The sequence below is a fragment of the Mustelus asterias genome, chromosome 30 (genome assembly GCF_964213995.1).
Source record: "Mustelus asterias chromosome 30, sMusAst1.hap1.1, whole genome shotgun sequence".
In the NCBI taxonomy this organism is placed as follows: Eukaryota; Metazoa; Chordata; class Chondrichthyes; order Carcharhiniformes; family Triakidae; genus Mustelus; species Mustelus asterias.
Genome location: NC_135830.1, coordinates 18,399,258 through 18,426,369, shown reverse-complemented (window position 1 = coordinate 18,426,369; position 27,112 = coordinate 18,399,258). Strand labels below are relative to the sequence as shown.

The 27,112-nt window shown below is 47.9% G+C and overlaps 1 protein-coding gene across 1 annotated transcript in view; it reads right to left on the bottom strand.

Moving 5' to 3' along the window:
• Window positions 1–27,112, bottom strand: part of LOC144480930 (M1-specific T cell receptor alpha chain-like) — a 42,958-nt gene that overhangs the window by 11,034 nt on the left and 4,812 nt on the right. Inside the window, exons 2-3 of the mRNA XM_078200554.1 lie at window positions 6,696–6,974; window positions 6,556–6,603 (exon numbers count right to left, since the gene is read on the bottom strand). Coding sequence (XP_078056680.1) covers window positions 6,556–6,603; window positions 6,696–6,974 — 327 coding nt within the window. The remainder of the gene's footprint in view (window positions 1–6,555; window positions 6,604–6,695; window positions 6,975–27,112) is intronic.

The window sequence follows — 27,112 nt, the reverse complement described above, 5'->3', positions numbered from 1 at the left end:
AAGGTACTCACGCACAAGGTACTCACGGACAAGGTACTCACGGACAAGGTACTCACGCGCAAGGTACTCACGCGCAAGGTACTCACGCGCAAGGTACTCACGCGCAAGGTACTCACGCACAAGGTACTCACGCACAAGGTACTCACGGACAAGGTACTCACAGACAAGGTACTCACGCGCAAGGTACTCACGCGCAAGGTACTCACGCGCAAGGTACTCACGCGCAAGGTACTCACGCGCAAGGTACTCACGCGCAAGGTACTCACGGACAAGGTACTCACGGACAAGGTACTCAGACAAGGTACTCACGCGCAAGGTACTCACGCGCAAGGTACTCACGCGCAAGGTACTCACGCGCAAGGTACTCACGCACAAGGTACTCACGCACAAGGTACTTACGCACAAGGTGCTCACGGACAAGGTACTCACGCACAAGGTACTCACGCACAAGGTACTCACGCACAAGGTACTCACGCACAAGGTACTCACGCACAAGGTACTCACACACAAGGTACTCACACATAAGGTACTCACACATAAGGTACTCACACACACACACAAGGTACTCACGCACAAGGTACTCACACACAAGGTACTCACACATAAGGTACTCACACATAAGGTACTCACACACACACACAAGGTACTCACGCACAAGGTACTCACACACAAGGTACTCACGCACAAGGTACTCACACACAAGGTACTCACACATAAGGTACTCACACACACACACAAGGTACTCACACACAAGGTACTCACACACAAGGTACTCACACACAAGGTACTCACACACAAGGTACTCACGCACAAGGTACTCACGCACAAGGTACTCACACACACACACAAGGTACTCACACACAAGGTACTCACGCACAAGGTACTCACGCACAAGGTACTCACACATAAGGTACTCACACATAAGGTACTCACACACACACACACAAAGTACTCACGCACAGGGTACTCACGCACAAGGTACTCACGCACAAGGTACACACAAGGTACTCACACATAAGGTACTCACACACACACACAAGGTACTCACGCGCAAGGTACTCACGCACAAGGTACTCACGCACAAGGTACTCACACACAAGGTACTCACACACAAGGTACTCACACACAAGGTACTCACACACAAGGTACTCACACACAAGGTTCTCACACACAAGGTACTCACGCACAAGGTACTCACACACAAGGTACTCACGCACAAGGTACTCACGCACAAGGTACTCACGCACAAGGTACTCACACACAAGGTACTCACACACAAGGTACTCACACACAAGGTACTCACAAGGTACTCACACACAAGGTACTCACACGCAAGGTACTCACACGCAAGGTACTCACACGCAAGGTACTCACGCGCAAGGTACTCACGCGCAAGGTACTCACGCGCAAGGTACTCACGCGCAAGGTACTCACGCGCAAGGTACTCACGCGCAAGGTACTCACGCGCAAGGTACTCACGCACAAGGTACTCACGGACAAGGTACTCACAGACAAGGTACTCACGCGCAAGGTACTCACGCGCAAGGTACTCACGCGCAAGGTACTCACGCGCAAGGTACTCACGCACAAGGTACTCACGCACAAGGTACTCACGCACAAGGTACTCACGCACAAGGTACTCACGCGCAAGGTACTCACGCGCAAGGTACTCACGCACAAGGTACTCACGCACAAGGTACTCACGGACAAGGTACTCACGGACAAGGTACTCACGCACAAGGTACTCACGCACAAGGTACTCACACACAAGGTACTCACACATAAGGTACTCACACACACACACAAGGTACTCACACACAAGGTACTCACACACAAGGTACTCACGCACAAGGTACTCACGCACAAGGTACTCACACACAAGGTACTCACACATAAGGTACTCACACACACACACAAGGTACTCACACACAAGGTACTCACACACAAGGTACTCACACATAAGGTACTCACACACACACACAAGGTACTCACGCACAAGGTACTCACACACAAGGTACTCACGCACAAGGTACTCACACACAAGGTACTCACACATAAGGTACTCACACACACACACAAGGTACTCACACACAAGGTACTCACACACAAGGTACTCACGCACAAGGTACTCACGCACAAGGTACTCACACACAAGGTACTCACACATAAGGTACTCACACACACACACAAGGTACTCACACACAAGGTACTCACACATAAGGTACTCACACACAAGGTACTCACACACACACACAAGGTACTCACACACAAGGTACTCACGCACAAGGTACTCACGCACAAGGTACTCACACATAAGGTACTCACACATAAGGTACTCACACATAAGGTACTCACACACACACACACAAAGTACTCATGCACAGGGTACTCACGCACAATGTACTCACGCACAAGGTACACACAAGGTACTCACACATAAGGTACTCACACACACACACAAGGTACTCACGCGCAAGGTACTCACGCACAAGGTACTCACGCACAAGGTACTCACGCACAAGGTACTCACGCACAAGGTACTCACGCACAAGGTACTCACGCACAAGGTACTCACGCACAAGGTACTCACAAGGTACTCACGCACAAGGTACTCACACACAAGGTACTCACACACAAGGTACTCACACACAAGGTACTCACACGCAAGGTACTCACACGCAAGGTACTCACGCGCAAGGTACTCACGCGCAAGGTACTCACGCGCAAGGTACTCACGCGCAAGGTACTCACGCACAAGGTACTCACGGACAAGGTACTCACAGACAAGGTACTCACGCGCAAGGTACTCACGCGCAAGGTACTCACGCGCAAGGTACTCACGCGCAAGGTACTCACGCGCAAGGTACTCACGCACAAGGTACTCACGGACAAGGTACTCACAGACAAGGTACTCACGCGCAAGGTACTCACGCGCAAGGTACTCACGCGCAAGGTACTCACGCGCAAGGTACTCACGCGCAAGGTACTCACGCACAAGGTACTCACGCACAAGGTACTCACGCACAAGGTACTCACGCACAAGGTACTCACACACAAGGTACTCACGCACAAGGTACTCACACACAGGGTACTCACGCACAAGGTACTCACGCACAAGGTACTCACGCACAAGGTACTCACACACAAGGTACTCACACACAAGGTACTCACAAGGTACTCACGCACAAGGTACTCACGCACAAGGTACTCACACACAAGGTACTCACACACAAGGTACTCACACACAAGGTACTCACACACAAGGTACTCACACACAAGGTACTCACGCACAAGGTACTCACACACAAGGTACTCACGCACAAGGTACTCACGCACAAGGTACTCACACACAAGGTACTCACACACAAGGTACTCACAAGGTACTCACGCACAAGGTACTCACACACAAGGTACTCACACGCAAGGTACTCACACGCAAGGTACTCACGCGCAAGGTACTCACGCGCAAGGTACTCACGCGCAAGGTACTCACGCGCAAGGTACTCACGCGCAAGGTACTCACGCGCAAGGTACTCACGGACAAGGTACTCACGGACAAGGTACTCACGCGCAAGGTACTCACGCGCAAGGTACTCACGCACAAGGTACTCATGCACAAGGTACTCACGCACAAGGTACTCACGCGCAAGGTACTCACGCGCAAGGTACTCACGCACAAGGTTCTCACGGACAAGGTACTCACGCACAAGGTACTCACGCACAAGGTACTCACGGACAAGGTACTCACGGACAAGGTACTCACGCGCAAGGTACTCACGCGCAAGGTACTCACGTGCAAGGTACTCACGCGCAAGGTACTCACGCGCAAGGTACTCACGCACAAGGTACTCACGCACAAGGTACTCACGGACAAGGTACTCACAGACAAGGTACTCACGCGCAAGGTACTCACGCGCAAGGTACTCACGCGCAAGGTACTCACGCGCAAGGTACTCACGGACAAGGTACTCACGGACAAGGTACTCAGACAAGGTACTCACGCGCAAGGTACTCACGCGCAAGGTACTCACGCGCAAGGTACTCACGCGCAAGGTACTCACGCGCAAGGTACTCACGCACAAGGTACTCACGCACAAGGTACTCACGCACAAGGTGCTCACGGACAAGGTACTCACGCACAAGGTACTCACGCACAAGGTACTCACGCACAAGGTACTCACGCACAAGGTACTCACGCACAAGGTACTCACGCACAAGGTACTCACACACAAGGTACTCACACATAAGGTACTCACACATAAGGTACTCACACACACACACAAGGTACTCACGCACAAGGTACTCACACACAAGGTACTCACACATAAGGTACTCACACATAAGGTACTCACACATAAGGTACTCACACACACACACAAGGTACTCACGCACAAGGTACTCACACACAAGGTACTCACGCACAAGGTACTCACACACAAGGTACTCACACATAAGGTACTCACACACACACACAAGGTACTCACACACAAGGTACTCACACACAAGGTACTCACACACAAGGTACTCACACACAAGGTACTCACACACAAGGTACTCACACACAAGGTACTCACGCACAAGGTACTCACGCACAAGGTACTCACACACACACACAAGGTACTCACACACAAGGTACTCACGCACAAGGTACTCACGCACAAGGTACTCACGCATAAGGTACTCACACATAAGGTACTCACACACACACACACAAAGTACTCACGCACAGGGTACTCACGCACAAGGTACTCACGCACAAGGTACACACAAGGTACTCACACATAAGGTACTCACACACACACACAAGGTACTCACGCGCAAGGTACTCACGCACAAGGTACTCACGCACAAGGTACTCACACACAAGGTACTCACACACAAGGTACTCACACACAAGGTACTCACACACAAGGTACTCACACACAAGGTTCTCACACACAAGGTTCTCACACACAAGGTACTCACGCACAAGGTACTCACACACAAGGTACTCACGCACAAGGTACTCACGCACAAGGTACTCACGCACAAGGTACTCACACACAAGGTACTCACACACAAGGTACTCACACACAAGGTACTCACAAGGTACTCACACACAAGGTACTCACACGCAAGGTACTCACACGCAAGGTACTCACGCGCAAGGTACTCACGCGCAAGGTACTCACGCGCAAGGTACTCACGCGCAAGGTACTCACGCGCAAGGTACTCACGCGCAAGGTACTCACGCGCAAGGTACTCACGCGCAAGGTACTCACGCGCAAGGTACTCACGCACAAGGTACTCACGGACAAGGTACTCACAGACAAGGTACTCACGCGCAAGGTACTCACGCGCAAGGTACTCACGCGCAAGGTACTCACGCGCAAGGTACTCACGCACAAGGTACTCACGCACAAGGTACTCACGCACAAGGTACTCACGCACAAGGTACTCACGCACAAGGTACTCACGCGCAAGGTACTCACGCGCAAGGTACTCACGCACAAGGTACTCACGGACAAGGTACTCACGGACAAGGTACTCACGGACAAGGTACTCACGCACAAGGTACTCACGCACAAGGTACTCACACACAAGGTACTCACACATAAGGTACTCACACACACACACAAGGTACTCACACACAAGGTACTCACACACAAGGTACTCACGCACAAGGTACTCACGCACAAGGTACTCACACACAAGGTACTCACACATAAGGTACTCACACACACACACAAGGTACTCACACACAAGGTACTCACACACAAGGTACTCACACATAAGGTACTCACACACACACACAAGGTACTCACGCACAAGGTACTCACACACAAGGTACTCACGCACAAGGTACTCACACACAAGGTACTCACACATAAGGTACTCACACACACACACAAGGTACTCACACACAAGGTACTCACACACAAGGTACTCACGCACAAGGTACTCACGCACAAGGTACTCACACACAAGGTACTCACACATAAGGTACTCACACACACACAAGGTACTCACACACAAGGTACTCACACACAAGGTACTCACACATAAGGTACTCACACACACACACAAGGTACTCACGCACAAGGTACTCACACACAAGGTACTCACGCACAAGGTACTCACACACAAGGTACTCACACATAAGGTACTCACACATAAGGTACTCACACACAAGGTACTCACACATAAGGTACTCACACACACACACAAGGTACTCACGCACAAGGTACTCACACACAAGGTACTCACGCACAAGGTACTCACACACAAGGTACTCACACATAAGGTACTCACACACACACACAAGGTACTCACACACAAGGTACTCACACACAAGGTACTCACACACACACACAAGGTACTCACACACACACACAAGGTACTCACACACAAGGTACTCACGCACAAGGTACTCACGCACAAGGTACTCACGCACAAGGTACTCACGCACAAGGTACTCACACATAAGGTACTCACACACACACACACACAAGGTACTCACGCACAAGGTACTCACGCACAAGGTACACACAAGGTACTCACACACAAGGTACTCACCTCCCTCCTCGTCTTCCTTGACCGGAATGCAAGGTGGCTCGATTTGACCTGGAATGAGACAGATATGGGGAATTGCAGCAATCCCAGATCAATGATGTGTGATTGGAATGTGCCGAGTGTACGAAAGCGGAGGAACCTACCAGCTCGGGACAGTGTCTTGGAATGGTGCCCAGCCGTGCAGCTAAACAGTCCGTCCTGCGTGGATTGCGAGGAGCTGAGGAAGCCCACCAGGCTGTAAGCCCTGTCAGCGAGGGACAGTAAGGCGTCCTCATGGGACCGATTGTAGGCCGGCCCGCCGGCCGACACGGACATACTGACATTGTTGGGGAAGTAATCGGTCGCCAGACACACGGGCGATGCTTTGGAATCACTCTCCCTCGGCGCGATGACATATATGGATGGCTCCAAAGAATTTCGCTCTGCGGGGAGACAAAGAAGCAGAGATAAAGGACGGTTTAATAACTCCGGGAGTAAGTAAGTTCACTTATTAATCACAGGTAAGGCTGACATTAACACTGCAATGCGGTTACTGTAAAATTCCCCGAGTCGCCACACTCCGGCGTCTGTTTAGATCAATGCACATCTTTCAGACTGTGGGAGCACCCGGAGGAAACCCACTCAGACACGGAGAGAATGTGCAAACTCCACACAGACTGTGACCCAAGCCAGGAATCATAGAAATCATCATAGAAACCCTACAGTGCAGAAGGAGGCCATTCGGCCCATCGAGTCTGCACCGACCACAATCCCACCCAGGCCCTACCCCCACATATTTTACCCGCTAATCCCTCTAACCTACGCATCCCAGGACTCTAAGGGGCAATTTTTTAACCTGGCCAATCAACCTAACCCGCACATCTTTGGACTGTGGGAGGAAACCGGAGCACCCGGAGGGAAACCCACGCAGACACGAGGAGAACGTGCAGACTCCACGCAGACAGTGACCCGAGCCGGGAATCGAACCCGGGACCCTGGAGCTGTGAAGCAGCAGTGCTAACCACTGTGCTACCGTGCCGCCCGGGAATCGAACCATCCCTGGCGCTGTGAGGGACCCGGCTGTATATAAATTGACCCTAGTGTCAGGGGGATTAGCAGGGTAAATGTGTGGGTTTACGGGGATGGAGCCTGGGTGGGGCTGTGGTCGGTGCAGACTCGATGGGCCGAATGGCCTCCTTCTGCACTGTAGGGTTTCTACGGTTATTTTTATTGAATTCAAATTGCACCATCTGCGGGATTCGAACACGGGTCCCGCAGAACATTAGCTGAGTTAACATCTTGCCATGGTCACCACACTACCAGGAGGAGGCTTTGGAGAGGGTACAGAAAAGATTTACCAGGACATTGCCTGGTATGGAGGGCATTAGCTATGAGGAGAGGTTGGAGAAACTTGGTTTGTTCTCACTGGAGCGACGGAGGTTGAGGGGCGACCTGATAGAATTCTACAAGATTATGAGAGGCATGGACTGAGTGGATAGTCAGAAGCTTTTTCCCAGGGTGGAAGAGTCAATTACTCGGGGGCACAGGTTTAAGGCGAGGGGCAAGGTTTAAAGGAGATGTACGAGGCAAGTTGTTTTACACAGAGGGTGGTGGGTGCCTGGAACTCTCTGCCGGGGGAGGTGGTGGAAGTGGATACGATAGTGACTGCTAAGGGGCGTCTGGACAAATACATGAATAGGATGGGAATAGAGGGATATGGTCCCCGGAAGGGTAGGGGTTTTTAGTTCAGATGGGGGCAGGATGGTCGGTGCAGGCTTGGAGGGCCGAAGGGCCTGTTCCTGTGCTGTAATTTTCTTTAGAACATAGAAAAACTACAGCACAAACAGGCCCTTCGGCCCCACAAGTTGTGCCGAACATATCCCTACTTTCGAGACCTACCTATAACCCTCCATCCTTTTATGCTCCATGTGCTTATCCAGGAGTCTCTTAAAAGACCCTATTGAGTTCGCCTCCACCACCACTGACGGCAGCCGATTCCACTCGCCCACCACCCTCTGTGTGAAAAACTTACCCCTAACATCTCCCCTGTACCTACCCCCCAGCACCTTAAACCTGTGTCCTCTCGTAGCAGCCATTTCCACCCTGGGAAAAAGCCTCTGAGAGTCCACCCGATCTATGCCTCTCAACATCTTATACACCTCCATTAGGTCGCCTCTCATCCTTCGTCTCTCCAAGGAGAAAAGACCGAGCTCCCTCAGCCTATCCTCATAAGGCATGCCACTCAATCCAGGCAACATCCTTGTAAATCTCCTCTGCACCCTTTCAATCTTTTCCACATCCTTCCTGTAATGAGGCGACCAGAACTGAGCACAGTACTCCAAGTGGGGTCTGACGAGGGTCTTATATAGCTGCATCATTATCCCCGGACTCCTAAACTCAATCCCTCGATTGATAAAGGCCAGCACACCATTTGTTCTATAATAACATCGCCTTCAACTAAGAATATTTACTCAGTGATGATTCACCTCCCCGACTGAGAATGCACGCTCACATTTTCCCCCGAAGCGACTCACTTGCGGATAACCACTTCACAGTGACAGTCTCGGAATTACGCGGAACTTTTGGGCGGCATTTTCCAACCCGCTAAGACCAGAAAATCCCACCCGAGGTCAAAAGACCTTTGCCTGCTCCGTGCGCACCCCTCTCCCTGCTCCGATTCCCGTAGCGGACGGGTCGGGAAAACCGCCCCCCCTCCTTCAATCGGACCCACACCGCAGAGAATCCGATCCGTGCTTCCCCACTCCGGGGCGGAGAATTCCCTTACGCACCTCGTTTGGGAAGCTGGTTTCCTTACTTGGGAGGACGTGGAACCGGGTCCCCGATCCAAAAACCAGCTTGTCGCCGAGGGTTGGCACAGCCCGATGCACTGATACTAAAACCTCTGCCACTTCCCAGAGCTGGCATCACTGATGGGCTTAGTTTCAGAGGGAATTACCCCCCCATTACATATTTAGAATTCTGTTTTCACCCCCCCCCCGCCGTCTATTTCAGACTCAGAAACTGTCTCGGTTAGCCGTGATGTCCAACGGGGTTCGACTCTGCGGCGCAAGAAATAGGCCATTCTGCCCATCTCATCGAGGCCCTGATGGTACTTACTAATAAAGTATCCTCGAGTCCATTATCATCCTTAATGATCAAAATGAGACTTATTGTATGAGATTTCATCCCCAAAAGCTTAATATGCGCTTGGCAACATTATGTCGAGACAGTTGCCCCTAAATCAGAGTCATAGAGGTTTACAGCATGGAAACAGGCCCTTTGGCCCAACTTGTCCATGCTACCCCTTTTCTTTTATAAGAACATAAGAAATAGGAGCAGGAGTAGGCCATCTAGCCCCTCGAGCCTGCCCCGCCATTCAATAAGATCATGGCTGATCTGACGTGGATCAGTACCACTTACCCGCCTGATCCCCATAACCCTTAATACCCTTACCGATCAGGAATCCATCCATCCGCGCTTTAAACATATTCAGCGAGGTAGCCTCCACCACCTCAGTGGGCAGAGAATTCCAGAGATTCACCACCCTCTGGGAGAAGAAGTTCCTCCTCAACTCTGTCTTAAACCGACCCCCCTTTATTTTGAGGCTGTGTCCTCTAGTTTTAACTTCCTTACTAAGTGGAAAGAATCTCTCCGCCTCCACCCTATCCAGCCCCCGCATTATCTTATAAGTCTCCATAAGATCCCCCCTCATCCTTCTAAACTCCAACGAGTACAAACCCAATCTCCTCAGCCTCTCCTCATAATCCAAACCCCTCATCTCCGGTATCAACCTGGTGAACCTTCTCTGCACTCCCTCCAATGCCAATATATCCTTCCTCATATAAGGGGACCAATACTGCACACAGTATTCCAGCTGCGGCCTCACCAATGCCCTGTACAGATGCATCAAGACATCCCTGCTTTTATATTCTATCCCCCTCGCGATATAGGCCAACATCCCATTTGCCTTCTTGATCACCTGTTGTACCTGCAGACTGGGCTTTTGCGTCTCATGCACAAGGACCCCCAGGTCCCTTTGCACGGTAGCATGTTTTAATTTGTTTCCATTGAGATAGTAATCCCACTTGTTATTATTTCCTCCAAAGTGTATAACCTCGCATTTATCAACGTTATACTCCATTTGCCATATCCTCGCCCACTCACTCAGCCTGTCCAAATCTCTCTGCAGATCTTCTCCGTCCTCCACACGATTCACTTTTCCACTTATCTTTGTGTCGTCTGCAAACTTCGTTACCCTACACTCCGTCCCCTCCTCCAGATCATCTATATAAATGGTAAGTAGTTGCGGCCCGAGTACCGATCCCTGCGGCACGCCACTAGTTACCTTCCTCCAACCGGAAAAACACCCATTTATTCCGACTCTTTGCTTCCTGTCGGATAGCCAGTCCCCAATCCACTTTAACACACTACCCCCAACTCCGTGTGCCCTAAACACTAAGCTAGTCCCAATTGCCCGCATTTGGCCTATATCCCTCTATACCCATTGTACCCATGTAACTGTCTAAATGCCTTTTTAAAAGACAAAATTGTACCCCCCTCTACTACTACCTCTGGCAGCTTGTTCCAGACACTCACCACCCTCTGTGTGAAAAAATTGGTTGGCTGCAGGAATTCGCATTCTAATCAGTATTCTGTAACTTGATTTTGTGTCTCTGTGCCCTGTTTGAGAGCACATTTCCACTCCATCTGATGAAGGAGCAGCGCTCCGAAAGCTAATGGTATTTGCTACCAAATAAACCTGTTGGACTTTAACCTGGTGTTGTTAAAACTCTTACTGTGAAAAAACTGCCCCTCTGGACACGATTGTATCTCTCCCCTCTCACCTTAAACCTATGCCCTCTAGTTTTAGACTCCCCTACCTTTGGGAAAATATATTGACTATCTAACTGATCCGTGCCCCTCATTATTTTATAGACCTCTATAAGATCACCCCTCAGCCTCCTATGCTCCAGAGAAAAAAGTCCCAGTCTATCCAGCCTCTCCTTATAACTCAAACCATCAAGTCCCGGTATCATCCTGGTAAATCTTTTCTGCACTCTCTCAAGTTTAATAATATCCTTTCTATAATAGGGTGACCAGAACTGTACACAGTATTCCAAGTGTGGCCTTGCCAATGTCTTGTACAACATCAACAAGACGTCCCAACTCCTGTATTCAATGTTCTGACCAATGAACCAAGCATACCAAATGCCTTCTTCACCACTCTGTCCACCTGTGACTCCACTTTCAATGAGCTATGAACCTGTACCCCTATATCTCCTTGTTCTGTAACTCTCCCCAACACCCTAACATTAACTGAGTAAGTCCTGCCTTGGTTGGATCTACCAAAATGTATCATCTCTCATTTATCTAAATTAAACTCTATCTGCCATTCATCAGCCCACTGGCCCAATTGATCAAGATCCCGTTGCAATCCTAGATAACCATCTTCACTGTCTGCTACCACCAAATCGCCTGTAAACTTGTCGGTGTGAATGATTCTCAGGAGCTGGAAATGAGTTCTTACCGGGATTAACTGTGAGCTTTGTACCATCGCCGAATACCATTTTCCTGTACCCCGAAGCATCCACACAGTAACTTCTCGCTGTACAAGAACTCTGAACCCTGCTGGGTCCCAAAGTGCCGCCATTATCAGCATTTAACTGATTCTCAATAAATGATGATGCAGCCAAGAATTCCAATTCTGTTATCTTTTCTGGATTACTCATGACAGCCCTATACTTGTCTAAGTGAGTGGCGAGGGTCTGGCAGATGGAGTACAATGTTGGTAAATGTGAGGTCATCCATTTTGGTAAGAATAACAGCAAAATGGACTATTATTTAAATGGCAAAAAATTGCAGCATGCTGCTGTGCAGAGGGACCTGGGTGTCCTTGTGCAGGGATCTCAAGGAGTTGGTTTGCAGGTGCAGCAGGTAATTAAGAAGGCAAATGGAACTTTGTCCTTTATTGCTGGAGAGATGGAGTTTAAAAACAGCGAGGTTATGTTGCAGCTGTATAAGGTGCTGGTGAGGCCACACCTGGAGTACTGTGGACAGTTTTGGTCTCCTTACTTGAGAAAGGATATACTGGCACTGGAGGGGGTGCAGAGGAGATTCACAAGGTTGATTCCGGAGTTGAGAAGGTTGACTTATGAGAAGAGACTGAGTAGACTGGGACTATACTCATTGGAATTCAGAAGAATGAGGGGAGATCTTATAGAAACATCTAAGATTATGAAGGGAATAGATAAGATAGAAGGGAAGTTGTTTCCACTGGCAGGTGAAACTAGAACTCGGGGGCATGGCCTCAAAATAAGGGGAAGCAGATTTAGGACTGAGTTGAGGAGGAACTTCTTCACACAAAGGGTTGTGAATCTGTGGAATTCCCTGCCCAGTGAAGCAGTTGAGGCTCCCTCATTGAATGTTTTTAAGGCAAGGATAGATAGATTTTTGAACATTAAAGGAATTAAGGGTTATAGTGAGCGGGAGGGTAAGTGGAGCTGAGTCCACGAAAAGATCAGCCATGATCTTATTGAATGGCGGAGCAGGCTCGAGGGGCCAGATGGCCTACTCCTGATCCTAGTTCTTATGTTCTTACATTTATTTCTAATCAGCCCTGTGATATTATTCTGAGAAATTGGATCACTCACTGGATTCCAGAGTTAGATCAGTAACACTTCCATAAAGAAACCTCTTGCTCACATTCAAGCTACACAATTATGCCTTAGTGTCCAAAGATGTGCAGGTTAGGTGGATTGGCCGTGCTAAATTGTCCCTTAGTGTCCAAAGATGTGCAGGTTAGGTGGATTGGCCATGCTAAATTGCCCCATAGTGTCCAAAGATGTGCAGGTTAGGTGGATTGGCCATGCTAAATTGCCCCTTAGTGTCTAAAGATGTGCAGGTTAGGTGTGTTCCAGTGTTTTAAAATGTTCAAAGACAGGGAGAAAGCCATGAGGCTTCAGAGCTTCAATGCCCCTCCAACAAACCACCTCCCCCCCCGCCCCCCAATCCCATCTCCCAATTTTGTGAATTGTCTGCTACATGTGGCTGAAGCATTGGAGACGGAGACATTACTGACACAATTCAATCTCTGGGTACAGTCACAGATGGCGAGAGAGCGACAGAGAGAGAGAGAGACAGAGAGACAGAGACAGAGAGAGAAAGTGACAGGGAGAGAGAGAGACAGAGAGACAGAGAGAGGGAAAGAGAGACAGAGAGAGAGAGAGAAAGAGACAGAGAGAGAGACAGAGAGAGAAAACGAGACAGTGAGAGAAAAAGAAACAGAGGGAGAGAGAAAAAGAGAGAGAGAGAGACAGAGAGACAGAGAGAGAGCGACAAAGAGAGCGACAGAGAGAGAGAGAGAGACAGAGAGAGAGAGACAGAGAGAGACAGAGAGAGAGTGACAGAGAGAGAGAGGCAGAGAGAGACAGAGAGACAGAGAGAGAGAGAAAGAGAAACAGAGAGAGAAGGACAGAGAGAGAGAGAGAGACACACACAGACACACAGAGAGAGCGAGAGACAGAGAGAGAGAGAAACAGAGAGAGACACAGAGAGAGAGAAAAAGAGAGAGAGAGAGAGAAAGAGACAGAGACAGGAAGAGACAGAGAGAGAGGGAAAGAGATTGTCTCTCTCTCTCTCTCTCTCTCTCTGTCTCTCTCTCTGTCTGTCTCTCTCTCTGTCTGTCTGTCTCTCTCTCTCTCTGTGTCCCGCTCCCTGTGTCCCATACTATGTTGTCCCTTCGTGTCCAAAGATGTGCAGGCAAACTACAAAGTGTCGGGAATGAAGCCCAGTCCATCACACAAACCAGCCTCACATCCATTGACTCTGTCAACACTTCCCCCACCTCAGAAAAGCAGCCAGCAGAATCAAGGATCCCACGCACCCCGGACACACTCTTTTCCACCTTTTTCCATCAGGAAAAGGATTCCAAATTCTGAGAACACGTACCAACCGACTCAAGAACAGTATCTTCCCTGCTGCCGTCAGACTTTTGAATGGACCTATCTCGCATTAAGTTGATCTTTCTCCACACCCTCACTATGACTGTAACACTATATTCTGCACTCTCTCCTTTGCTTCCCTATCTACATTATGTTTTTTCTCTGTATAGCGCCCAAGAACCAATACTTTTCACTGCGCACTAATACATGCGGCAATAATAAATCAAATCAAAAAATTGACTCTCAGACTACATTCTGCACCCTCTCCTTTCCCTCTCCCTTGTGTATTCTATGAACGGTATGCTTTGTCATTGATAATACATGTACTGTATTATCCCAGTACATGTGACAATAATAAATCAAATACAATGTTTACAGATATTAATGAATACCTACTTGGCTCCACTGTTAACCTTGTTCCCTTTCCAAAGGTAAGTTTGTCAGTAACTCCAGCATCCACACAGTGTCGCGCCCCTTGGCACAAACCTCTCTTCAGATTATCCACAGTGAATACTTACCCCAGCCGATTCCAACCTCGATTCTTTGGTGACACCACTTTACAGCTTCTTCCCTGCTGTCATCAGACTTCTCATAGAATCATAGAATCCCTGCAGTGCAGAAGGAGGCCAGTCGGCCCATCGAGTCTGCACCGACCACAATCCCACCCAGACCCTACCCCGCAACCCCACGCATTTACCCTGTTAACCCCCCGATGCTAAGCGGCAAGTTGTTTTAGCATGGTCAATCCACCTAACCCGCACAACCTTGGAGTGTGGGAGGAAAAAGATGTGCAGATTTGGTGGATTGGCCATGGTAAATTGCCCCTTGGTGTCCAAAGATTTGCGGGTTAGATGTGTTTTGGTGTTTATAATGTTCAAACAAAGACAGGCAGAAAACCATCAGGCTTCAGAGCTTCAATGCCTCCCCCTCCCCCTCACTCTCTGTGTTTTCTCTGCGACATGTGGCGGAAGGATTGGAGACGGAGACATTACTGACACAATTCAATCTCTGGGTACAGTCACAGATGGAGAGAGAAACAGAGAGACAGAGTAAATATATAGACAAATATATAGAGAGATACTAAATTGCCCCTTAGTGTCCAAAGATGTGCAGGTTAGGTGGATTGGCCATGGTAAATACCCCCTTAGATTTATAATGTTATTCTGACAGAAATGCAACACTTACTGGGCATCACCGTGAGCGTGGTTCCACTTCCAAAAACCAGCTTATAGTTCCCAGAATTCACACAGCCCCTACACTGGCTAGAAAAAACTTCCTGGCTAAAGATGTGCAGGTTAGGTGGATTGGCCATGCTAAATTGCCCCTTAGATTGTAATGTTATTCTGTCAGAAATACGACACTTACTGGGCATCACTGTGAGCGTGGTTCCACTTCCAAAAACCAGCTTGGAGTTCCCAACATTCACACAACCCTACACTGGCTAGCAAAAACCTACTGGCTAAAGATGTGGAGGTTAGGGCGATTTGTCTTGATAAATTGTCCCTTATTGTCCAACGATCTTTAGGTTTGGTGGATTGGCCATGCTAAATTGCCCCTTAGTGTCCAAAGGTCTGTAGGTTTGGTGGATTGCCCAGACTATATTGTCCCTTCGTGTCCAAAGATGTGTAGGCAAACTACAAAGGGTCGGGAGCGAAGCCCAGTCCATCACACAAACCAGCCTCACATCCATTGACTCTATCTACACTTCCCCCGCCTCGGAAAAGCAGCCAGCAGAATCAAGGATCCCACGCACCCCGGACACAATCTCTTCCACCTTTTTCCGTCGGGAAAAAGATTCCAAATTCTGAGAACACGTACCAACCGACAACCAACCGACTCAAGAACAGTTTCTTCCCTGCTGTCATCAGACTTTTGAATGGACCTATCTCGCATTAAGCTGATCTTTCTCTACACCCTCACTATGACTGTAACACTATATTCTGCACTCTCTCCTTTGCTTCCCTATGTACAGTGTGTTTTTCTCTGTATAGCGTGCAAGAACCAATACTTTTCACTGCGCACTAATACATGCGGCAATAATAAATCAAATCAAAAAATTGACTCTCAGACTACATTCTGCACCCTCTCCTTTCCCTGTCCCTTGTGCACTCTATGAACGGTATGCTTTGTCTGTATAGTGCGCAAGAAACAATACATTTCCCTGTATCCCAGTACATGTGGCAATACCAAATCAAATACAACGTTTACAGATATGAATGAATACCTACTTGGCTCCACTGTTAATCTTGTTCCCTTTCCAAAGGTAAGTTTGTCAGTAACTCCAGCATCCACACAGTGTCGCGCCCCTTGGCACAAACCTCTCTTCAGATTATCCACAGTGAATACTTACCCCAGCCGATTACAACCTCGATTCTTTGGTGACACCACTTTACAGCTTCTTCCCTGCTGCCATCAGACTTCTCATAGAATCATAGAATCCCTACAGTGCAGAAGGAGGCCAGTCGGCCCATCGAGTCTGCACCGACCACAATCCCACCCAGACCCCATCCCCGCAACCCCACGCATTTATCCTGTTAACCCCCCCGATGCTAAGCGGCAACTTGTTTTAGCATGGTCAATCCACCTAACCCGCACAACCTTGGAGTGTGGGAGGAAAACGATGTGCAGGTTAGGTGGGTTGGCCATGGTAAATTGTCCCTTAGTGTCCAAAGATGTGCATGTTAGGGGGATTAGCCATGCAAAATTGTCCATTAGTGCCCAAAGATATACAGGTTAGTTGGATTGACCATGCTAAATTGCCCCTTCGTGTCCAAAGATGTGCAAATTAGGTGGATTGGCCATGCTAAATTGCCCCTTAGTGTCCAAAGGTTGCAGTTGGGTGGATTGGCCATGGTAAATTGTCCCTTAGTGTCCAAAGATGTGCAGGTTAGGGGGATTAGCCATGCGAAATTGTCCATTAGTGCCCAAAGATATGCAGGTTAGTTGGGTTGGCCATGGTAAATTGCCCGTTACTGACCAAAGGTTGCAGGTTGGGTGGATTGGCCATGCTAAATTGCCCCTTAGTGACCAAAGATGTGCAGATTAGGTGGATTGGCCATGCTAAACTGTCCCTTTGTGTCCAAAGGTTGCAGGTTGGGTGGATTGGCCATGCTAAATTGCCCCTTGGTGTCCAAGGATTTGTGGGTTAGATGTGTTTTGGTGTTTATAATGTTCAAACAAAGACAGGCAGAAAACCATCAGGCTTCAGAGCTTCAATTCCTCCCCCTCCCCCTCACTCTCTGTGTTTTGTCTGCTACATGTGGCTTAAGCATTGGAGACGGAGACATGACTGAAACAATTCAATCTCTGGGTAGTCACAGATGGAGAGAGAGAGACAGAGAGACAGAAGTAAATATATAGACAGATGCTAAATTGCCCCTTACTGTCCAAAGACGTGCATGATAGGTGGATTGGCCATGCTCAATTGCCCCTTCGTGTCCAATGATGTGCAGGTTAGGTGGATTGGCCGTGCTAAATTGCCCCTTTAGTGTCCAAAGATGTATGGGCACATACAAAGGGTTGTGAACGTATCCCAGTCCATCACACAAACCAGCCTCCCATCCATTGACTCTGTCTACACTTCCCGCTGCCTCGGCAAAGCAGCCAGCATAATTAAGGACCCCTCGCACCCCGGACATCCGCCCTTCCACATTTTCCCATCGGGAAAAGTAACAAAAGGCTGCGGTCACGTACCAACCAACTCAAGAACAGCTTCTTCCCTGCTGCCATCAGACTTTCGAATGGACCGACCTCGCATTAAGCTGATCTTTCTCTGAACCCTAGCTATGACTGTAACACTACATTCTGCACTCTCTCCTATCCTTCCCTAAGTACAGTATGTTTTTGTCTGTATAGTGTACAAAAAAAAATACTTTTCACTGTATACTAATACATGCAGCAATAATAAATCCAATCAAAAAACTGACTGTAACACTTTATTCTGCACCCCCTCCTTTCCTTCTCTATGAACAGTATGAATTGTCTGTATAGCGCGCAAGAAACAATACTTTTCCCTGTATCCCAATACATGTGACAATAATGAATCAAATACAATGTTTACAGATATGAATGAATACCTACTTGGCTCCACTGTTAACCTTGTTCCCTTTCCAAAGATAAGTTTGCTGGTACCTCCACCATCCACACAGTGTCGCGCCCCTTGGCACAAACCTCTCTTCAGATTATCCGCAGTGAATACTTACCCCAGCTGGAATTATGCTGAAAACCCGGCCAGTTAAAGCGACTACAACCTTGATTATTTGGTGACAGCCCTTTACAGCTTCTTCCCTGCTGCCATCAGACTTTACATAGAATCGTAGAATCCCTACAGTGCAGAAGGAGGCCATTCGGCCCATCAAGTCAGCACCGCCCACGATCACACCCAGACTCCATCCCCGTAACCCCACACACTTACCCTGCTAACCCCCCTGATGCTAAGTGGCAACTTGTTTTAGCATGGTCAATCCACCTAACCCGCACAAACTTGGAGTGTGGGAGGAAAAAGATGTGCAGGTTAGGTGGGTTGGCCATGGTAAGTTGTCCCTTAGTGTCCAAAGATGTGCAAGTTAGGGGGATTAGCCATGCACAACTGTCCATTAGTGTCCAAAAATCTGTAGGTTTCGTGGCTGGGCCATGCTAAATTACCCCTCAGTGTCCAAAGGTGTGCAGGTTAGGTGGATTGGCCATGCTAAATTGTCCCTTTAGTGTCCAAAGATGTGCAGGTTAGATGTGTTTTGGTGTTTATAATGTTCAAACAAAGACAGGCAGAAAACCATCAGGCTTCAGAGCTTCAATGTCACTCCCTCCCCCTCACTCTCCATTCTGTGTTTTGTCTGCTACATGTGGCTGAAGGATTGGAGACGTAGACATTACTGACACAATTCAATCTCTGGGTACAGTCACAGATGGAGAGAGAGAGACAGAGAGACAGAGTAAATATACAGACAAACATATAGAGAGATACTAAATTGTCCCTTAGTGTCCAACGATATGCAGGTTAGGTGGATTGGCCATGCTAAGATGCCCCTTAGTGTCCAAAGATGTGTAGGTTAGGTGGATTGGCCATGCTAAATTGTCCCTTAGTGTCCAAAGGCATGTAGGTCAGGTGGATTGGCCATGCTAAATTGTCCCTTAGTGTCCAGAGACATGCAGGTCAGGTGGATTGGCCATGGTAAATACCCCCTTAGATTTATAATGTTATTCTGACAGAAATGCAACACTTACTGGGCATCACCGTGAGCGTGGTTCCACTTCCAAAAACCAGCTTGTAGTTCCCAGTATTCACACAACCCTACACTGGCTAGCAAAAACCTCCTGGCTAAGGATGTGCAGGTTAGGTTGGATTGACCATGCTAAATTGCCCCTTAGATTGTAATATTATTCTGTCAGAAATACAACACTTACTGGGCATCACCGCGAGTGTGGTTCCACTTCCAAAAACCAGCTTGTAGTTCTCAGTATTCACACAACCCTACACTGGTAGCAAAAACCTCCTGGCTAAAGATGTGGAGGTTCGGGGGATTGGCCATGCTAAATTGTCCCTTAGTGTCCAAAGGTCTGTAGGTTTGGTGGATTGCCCATACTATATTGTCCCTTCGTGTCCAAAGATGTGTAGGCAAACTACAAAGTGTCGGGAATGAAGCCCAGTCCATCACACAAACCAGCCTCACATCCATTGACTCTGTCTACACTTCCCCCACCTCAGAAAAGCAGCCAGCAGAACCAAGGATCCCACACACCCCGGACATTCTCTCTTCCACCTTTTTCCGTTGGGAAAAGGATTCCAAATTCTGAGGACACGTACCAACCGACTCAAGAACAGTTTCTTCCCTGCTGCCATCAGACTTCTGAATGGACCTATCTCGCATTAAGTTGATCTTTCTCTACACCCTCACTATGACTGTAACACTATATTCTGCACTCTCTCCTTTGCTTCCCTATGTACAGTATGTTTTTTCTCTGTATCGCGTGCAAGAACCAATACTTTTCACTGCGCACTAATACATGCGGCAATAATAAATCAAATCAAAAAATTGACTCTCAGACTACATTCTGCACCCTCTCCTTTACTTCTCCCTTGCGTATTCTATGAACGGTATGCTTTGTCTGTATAGCACGCAAGAAACAATACTTTTCCCTGTATCCCAGTACATGTGACAATACTAAATCAAATACAACGTTTACAGATATTGATGAATACCTACTTGGCTCCACTGTTAACCTTGTCCCCTTTCCAAAGGTAAGTTTGTCAGTAAATCCAGCATCCACACAGTGTCGCGCCCCTTGGCACAAACCTCTCTTCAGATTATCCACAGTGAATACTTACCCCAGCCGAATACAACCTCGATTCTTTGGTGACACCACTTTACAGCTTCTTCCCTGCTGCCATCAGACTTCTCATAGAATCATAGAATCCCTACAGTGCAGAAGGAGGCCAGTCGGCCCATCGAGTCTATACCGTCCACAATCACACCCAGACCCATCCCCGTAACCCTGTTAATCGACCCTGCTAACCCCTCTAATGCTAAGCGGCAAGTTGTTTTAGCATGGTCAATCCACCTAACCTGCGCAACCTTGGAGTGTGGGAGGAAAAAGATGTGCAGCTTGGGTGGGTTGGCCATGGTAAATTGTCCCTTAGTGTCCAAAGATGTGTGTTTCGATGTGTTTTGGTGTTTATAACAGAAAACCATCAGGCTTCAGAGCTTCAATGCCTCCCCGTCCCCCTCGCTCTCCATTCTGTGTTTTGTCTGCGACATGTAGCGGAAGCATTGGAGACGGAGACATTACTGACACAATTCAATCTCTGGGTACAGTCACAGATGGAGAGAGAGACAGAGAGACAGAGTAAATATATCGACAAATATATAGAGAGAGACTAAATTGCCCCTTAGTGTCCAAAGATGTGCAGGTTAGGTGGATTGGCCATGCTAAATTGCCCCTTAGTGTCCAAAGGTGTGCAGGTTAGGTGGATTGGCCATGCTAAATTGCCCCCTTACTGTCCAAAGATGTGCAGGTTAGGGGGATTAGCCACGCTAAATTGGCCATTAGTGTCCAATGATGTGCAGGTTAGTTGGATTGGCCATGCTAAATACCAAAGATGTATGGGCACATACAAAGGGTTGTGAATGAAGCCCAGTCCATCACACAAACCAGCCTCCCATCCATTGACTCCATCTACATTTCCCGCTGCCTCGGCAAAGCAGCCAGCATAGTGAAGGACCCCACGCACATCGGACATTCGCCCTTCCCCATTTTCCCGTCGGGAAAAAGGAACAAAAGTCTGTGGTCACGTACCAACCGACTCAAGAACAGCTTCTTCCCTGCTGCCATCAGACTTTCGAATGGACAGACCTCGCATTAAGTTGATCTTTCTCTACACCCTAGCTATGACTGTAACACTACATTCTGCACTCTCTCCTTTCCTTCTCTATGTACGATATGTTTTTGTCTGTATAGTGTACAAGAAAAAATACTTTTCATTGTATACTAATACATGCAGCAATAATAAATCCAATCAAAAAACTGACTGTAACACTTCATTCTGCACCCCCTCCTTTCCTTCTCTATGAACAGTCTGAATTGTCTGTATAGCGCGCAAGAAACAATACTTTTCCCTGTATCCCAATACATGTGACAATAATAAATCAAATACAATGTTTACAGATATTAATGAATACCTACTTGGCTCCACTGTTAACCTTGTTCCCTTTCCAAAGATAAGTTTGCTGGTACCTCCACCATCCACACAGTGTCGCGCCCCTTGGCACAAACCTCTCTTCAGATTACCCGCAGTGAATACTTACCCCGGCCGGAATTATGCTGAAAACCCGGCCAGTTAAAGTGACTACAACCTCGATTATTTGGTGACACCCTTTACAGCTTCTTATCTGCTGCCATCAGACTTTACATAGAATCATAGAATCACTACAGTGCAGAAGAAGGCCAATCGGCCCATCGAGTCTGCACCGACCACAATCCCACCCAGGCCCCATCCCTGTAACCCTGTTAATTTACCCTGCTGACCCCCCTGACGCTAAGCGGCAACTTGTTTTAGCATGGCCAATCCACCTAACCTGCACAAACTTGGAGTGTGGGAGGAAAAAGATGTGCAGGTTAGGTGGGTTGGCCATGGTAAATTGTCCCTTAGTATCCAAAGATGTGCAGGTTAGGTGGATTGGCCATGGTAAATTGTCCCTTAGTGTCCAAAGATTGCAGGTCAGGTGGATTGGCCAAGCTAAATTGCCCCTTAGTGTCCAAAGATTTGTGGGTTAGATGTGTTTTGGTGTTTATAATGTTCAAACAAAGACAGGCAGAAAACCATCAGGCTTCAGAGCTTCAATGCCTCCCCATCCCCCTCACTCTCTGTGTTTTGTCTGCTACATGTGGCTGAAGCATTGGAGACGGAGACATTACTGACACAATTCAATCTCCGGGTACAGTCACAGATGGAGACAGAGAGACAGAGAGACAGAAGTAAATATATGGACAGATGCTAAATTGCCCCTTACTGTCCAAGGATGTGCATGTTAGGTGAATTGGCCATGCTCAATTGTCCCTTTGTGTCCAATGATGTGCAGGTTAGGTGGATTGGCCATGCTAAATACCCCCTCAGATTTAGAATGTTATTCTGACCGAAATACAACACTTACTGGGTATCACCGTGAATGTGGTTCCACTTCCAAAAACCAGCTTGTGGTTCCCAGTATTCACACAGGCCGACACTGGCTAGCAAAAACCTCCTGGCTAAGGATGTGCTGGTTAGGTTGGATTGGCCATGCTAAATTGCCCCCTTACTGTCCAAAGATGTGCATGTTCGGGGGATTAGATACGTGAAATTGGCCATTAGCGTCCAATGATGTGCAGGTTAGGTGGATTGGCCATGCTAAATACCAAAGATGTATGGGCAAATACAAAGGGTTGTGAACAAAGCCCAGTCCATCACACAAACCAGCCTCCCATCCATTGACTCCATCTGCATTTCCCGCTGCCTTGGCAAAGCAGCCAGCATAATTAATGACCCCTCGCACCCTCTTCCACATTTTCCCGTCAGGAAAAAGGAACAAAGGTCTGTGGTCACGTACCAACCAACTCAAGAACAGCTTCTTCCCTGCTGCCATCAGACTTTTGAATGGACCTACCTCGCATTAAGCTGATCTTTCTCTACACCTCAGCTATGACTGTAACACTACATTCTGCACCCTCTCCTTTCCTTCTCTATGTACAGTATGTTTTTGTCTGTTTAGCGCACAAGAAAAAAATCTTTTCACTCCATGCGGCAAAAATAAATCCAATCAAAAAATTGACTGTCAGACTACATTCTGCACCCTCTCCTTTCCTTCTCTATGAATTGTCTGTATAGCCCGCAAGAAAAAATACTTTTCCCTGTATCCCAGTACATGTGACAATAATAAATCAAATACAACGTTTACAGATATGAATGAATACCTACTTGGCTCCACTGTTAACCTTGTTCCCTTTCCAAAGATAAATTTGTCAGCAGCTCCAGTATTCACACAGTGTCGCGCCCCTTGGCACAAACCTCTCTTCAGATGATCCGCAGTGAATACTTATCCCAGCCGGAATTATGCTGAAAACCCGGCCAGTTAAAGCGACTACAACCTCGATTATTTGGTGACAGCCCTTTACAGCTTCTTCCCTGCTGCCATCAGACTTTACATAGAATCATAGAATCACTACAGTGTAGAACGAGGCTATTTGGTCCATTGAGTCTGCATCAACCACAGTCCCACCCAGACCCTATCTCCATAACCGCACATATTTAGCCCGCTAACCCCTCTGACACTATGGGGCAATTTGTTTCAGCATGGCCAGTCCATCTAACCCGCACAACTTTGGACTGTGGGAGGAAACCGGGGCACCCGGAGGAAACCCACGCAGACACGGGGAGAATGTGCTGACTCCGCACAGACAGTGATCCGAGGTCGGAATTGAACCTGGATCCCTGGAGCTGTGAGGCAGCAGTGCTAACCACTGTGCCACCGTGCTGACCAGTTTGAAGGTCCATTTTGAATGGACCTACCTTGCATTATGTTGACCTTTCCCTGAACCCTAGCTATGACTGTAACACTACATTCTGCACTCTCTGCTTTCCTTCCCTATGTACAGTATGTTTTTGTCTGTATAGTGTACAAGAAACAATACTTTTCACTGTATACTAATACATGCAGCAATAATAAATCAAATCAAAAAACTGACTGTAACACTTCATTCTGCACCCCCTTTCCTTCCCTATGAACAGCATGCTTTGTCTGTTTAGTGCGCAAGAAACAATTCTTTTCACTGTATCCAGGTACATGTGACAATAATAAATCAAATACAATGTTTATCGATATTAATGAATACCTACTTGGCTCCACTGTTAACCTTGTTCCCTTTCCAAAGATAAGTTTGCCGGTAACGCCACCATCCACACAGTGTCACGCCCCGTGGCACAAACCTCTCTTCAGATTATCCGCAGTGAATACTTACCCCAGCCGGAATTATGCTGAAAACCCGGCCAGTTAAAGTGACTACAACCTTGATTATTTGGAGACAGCCCTTTACAGCTTCTTCCCTGCTGCCATCAGACTTTTCATAGAATTGTAGAATCACTACAGTGCAGAAGGAGGCCATTCGACCCATCGAGTCTGCACCGACCACAATCCCACCCAGGCTCCATCCCCGTAACCCCACACATTTGCCCTGCAAACTCCCCGATGCTAAGGGGCAACTTGTTTTACCCTGGCCAATCCACTTAACCCGCACAACTTTGGACTGTGGGAAGAAAAAAGATGTACGGGTTAGGTGGATTGGCCATGGTAAATTGCCCCTTAGATTTTTAATATTCTGACAGAAATACAACACTTACTGGGTATCACCGTGAGCATGGTTCCACTTCCAAAAACCAGTTTGAAGCTCCCAGTATTCACACAGCCCTACGCTGGCTAGCAAAAACCTCCTGGCTAAAGATGTGCATGTTAGGTGGATTGGTCATGGTAAATTGCCCCTTAGTGTCCAAAGAAGTGCAGATTAGGTGGATTGGCCATGCTAAATTGCCCCTTAGTGTCCAAAGATGTGCAGGTTAGGTGGATTGGCCATGCTAAATTGCCCCTTAGTGTCCAAAGATGTGCAGGTTAGGTGGATTGGCCATGCTAAATTGCCCCTTAGTGTCCAAAGATGTGCAGGTTAGGTGGATTGGCCATGCTAAATTGCCCCTTAGTGTCCAAAGATGTGCAGGTTAGGTGGGGGATTGGCCATGCTAAATTGCCCCTTAGTGTCCAAAGATGTGCAGGTTAGGTGGATTGGCCATGCTAAATTGCCCCTTAGTGTCCAAGGATGTGCAGGTTAGGGGGATTGGCCATGGTAAATTGTCCCTTAGTGTCCAAAGATGTGCAGGTTAGGGGGATTGGCCATGCTAAATTGCTCCTTAGTGTCCAAAGATGTTTAGGTTAGGTGTGTTTTTCAATGTTTTAAAATATTAAACTGTTGAAGCAAAGACAGGCAGAAAACCATGAGGCTTCAGAGTTTTAATGCAGTGACCGCCCCCCCCCCCGCATTCGCCCGACCCATCTCTCCATTCTGTGTATTATCTGCCACATGTGGCTGAAGCTTTGGAGACCTCAACATTACTGACACAATTCAATCTTTGGGGACAGTCACAGATCGGGAGAGAGAGAAACAGAGAGAGAGAGACAGAGAGAGACAGAGAGAGAGAGACAGCGAGAGAGAGAGACAGAGAGGAGAGACAGAGAGAGAGACAGAGAGAGAGACAGAGAGAGAGACAGAGAGAGACAGAGAGAGAGAGACAGAGAGAGAGAGACAGAGAGAGAGAGACAGAGAGAGAAAGAGAGAGAATGACAGAGAGGAGAGACAGACAGAGAGAGAGAGAGACAGACAGAGAGAGAAAGAGGCACCGAGAGAGAGAAGGAGACACACACAGAGAGAGACAGACAGAGAGAGAGAGAGAGACACACACACACCCCGAGAGAGAGACACCCACCCCGAGAGAGAGTCACATAGATAGGGCCAGGAGAGAGCCCGAGATGCTACAGAAACAGGGGAAAGGTTTGAAAATGGAAGAGAGCTTCTTATCCAGGAGTTTAAACAATCCACACTGACAACAGTCACATTTCACACGTTCTGCTCTGTCTTGTTTTAAGGGGCTGTTTAGCACATCCAATACATGTGCCAATAATAAATCAAATCAAAACTTAGCTATGACTGTGACACTACATTCTGCACCCTCTCCTTTCCTTCTCTATGAACAGTATGAATTGTCTGTATAGCGTGCAAGAATCAATACTTTTCACTGTATCCCAGTACATATGACAATAATAAATCAAATACAATGTTTACAGATATGAATGAATACCTACTTGGCTCCACTGTTAACCTTGTCCCCTTTCCAAAGGTAAGTTTGCCGGTACCTCCACCATCCACACAGTGTCGCACCCCTTGGCACAAACCTCTCTTCAGATTATCCACAGTGAATATTTACCCCAGCCAGAATTATGCTTAAAAACCCGGCCAGTTAAAGCGACTACAACCTCGATTATTTGATGACAGCCCTTTACAGCTTCTTCCCTGCTGCCATCAGACTTTACATAGAATCGTAGAATCCCTACAGTGTAGGAGGAGGCCAT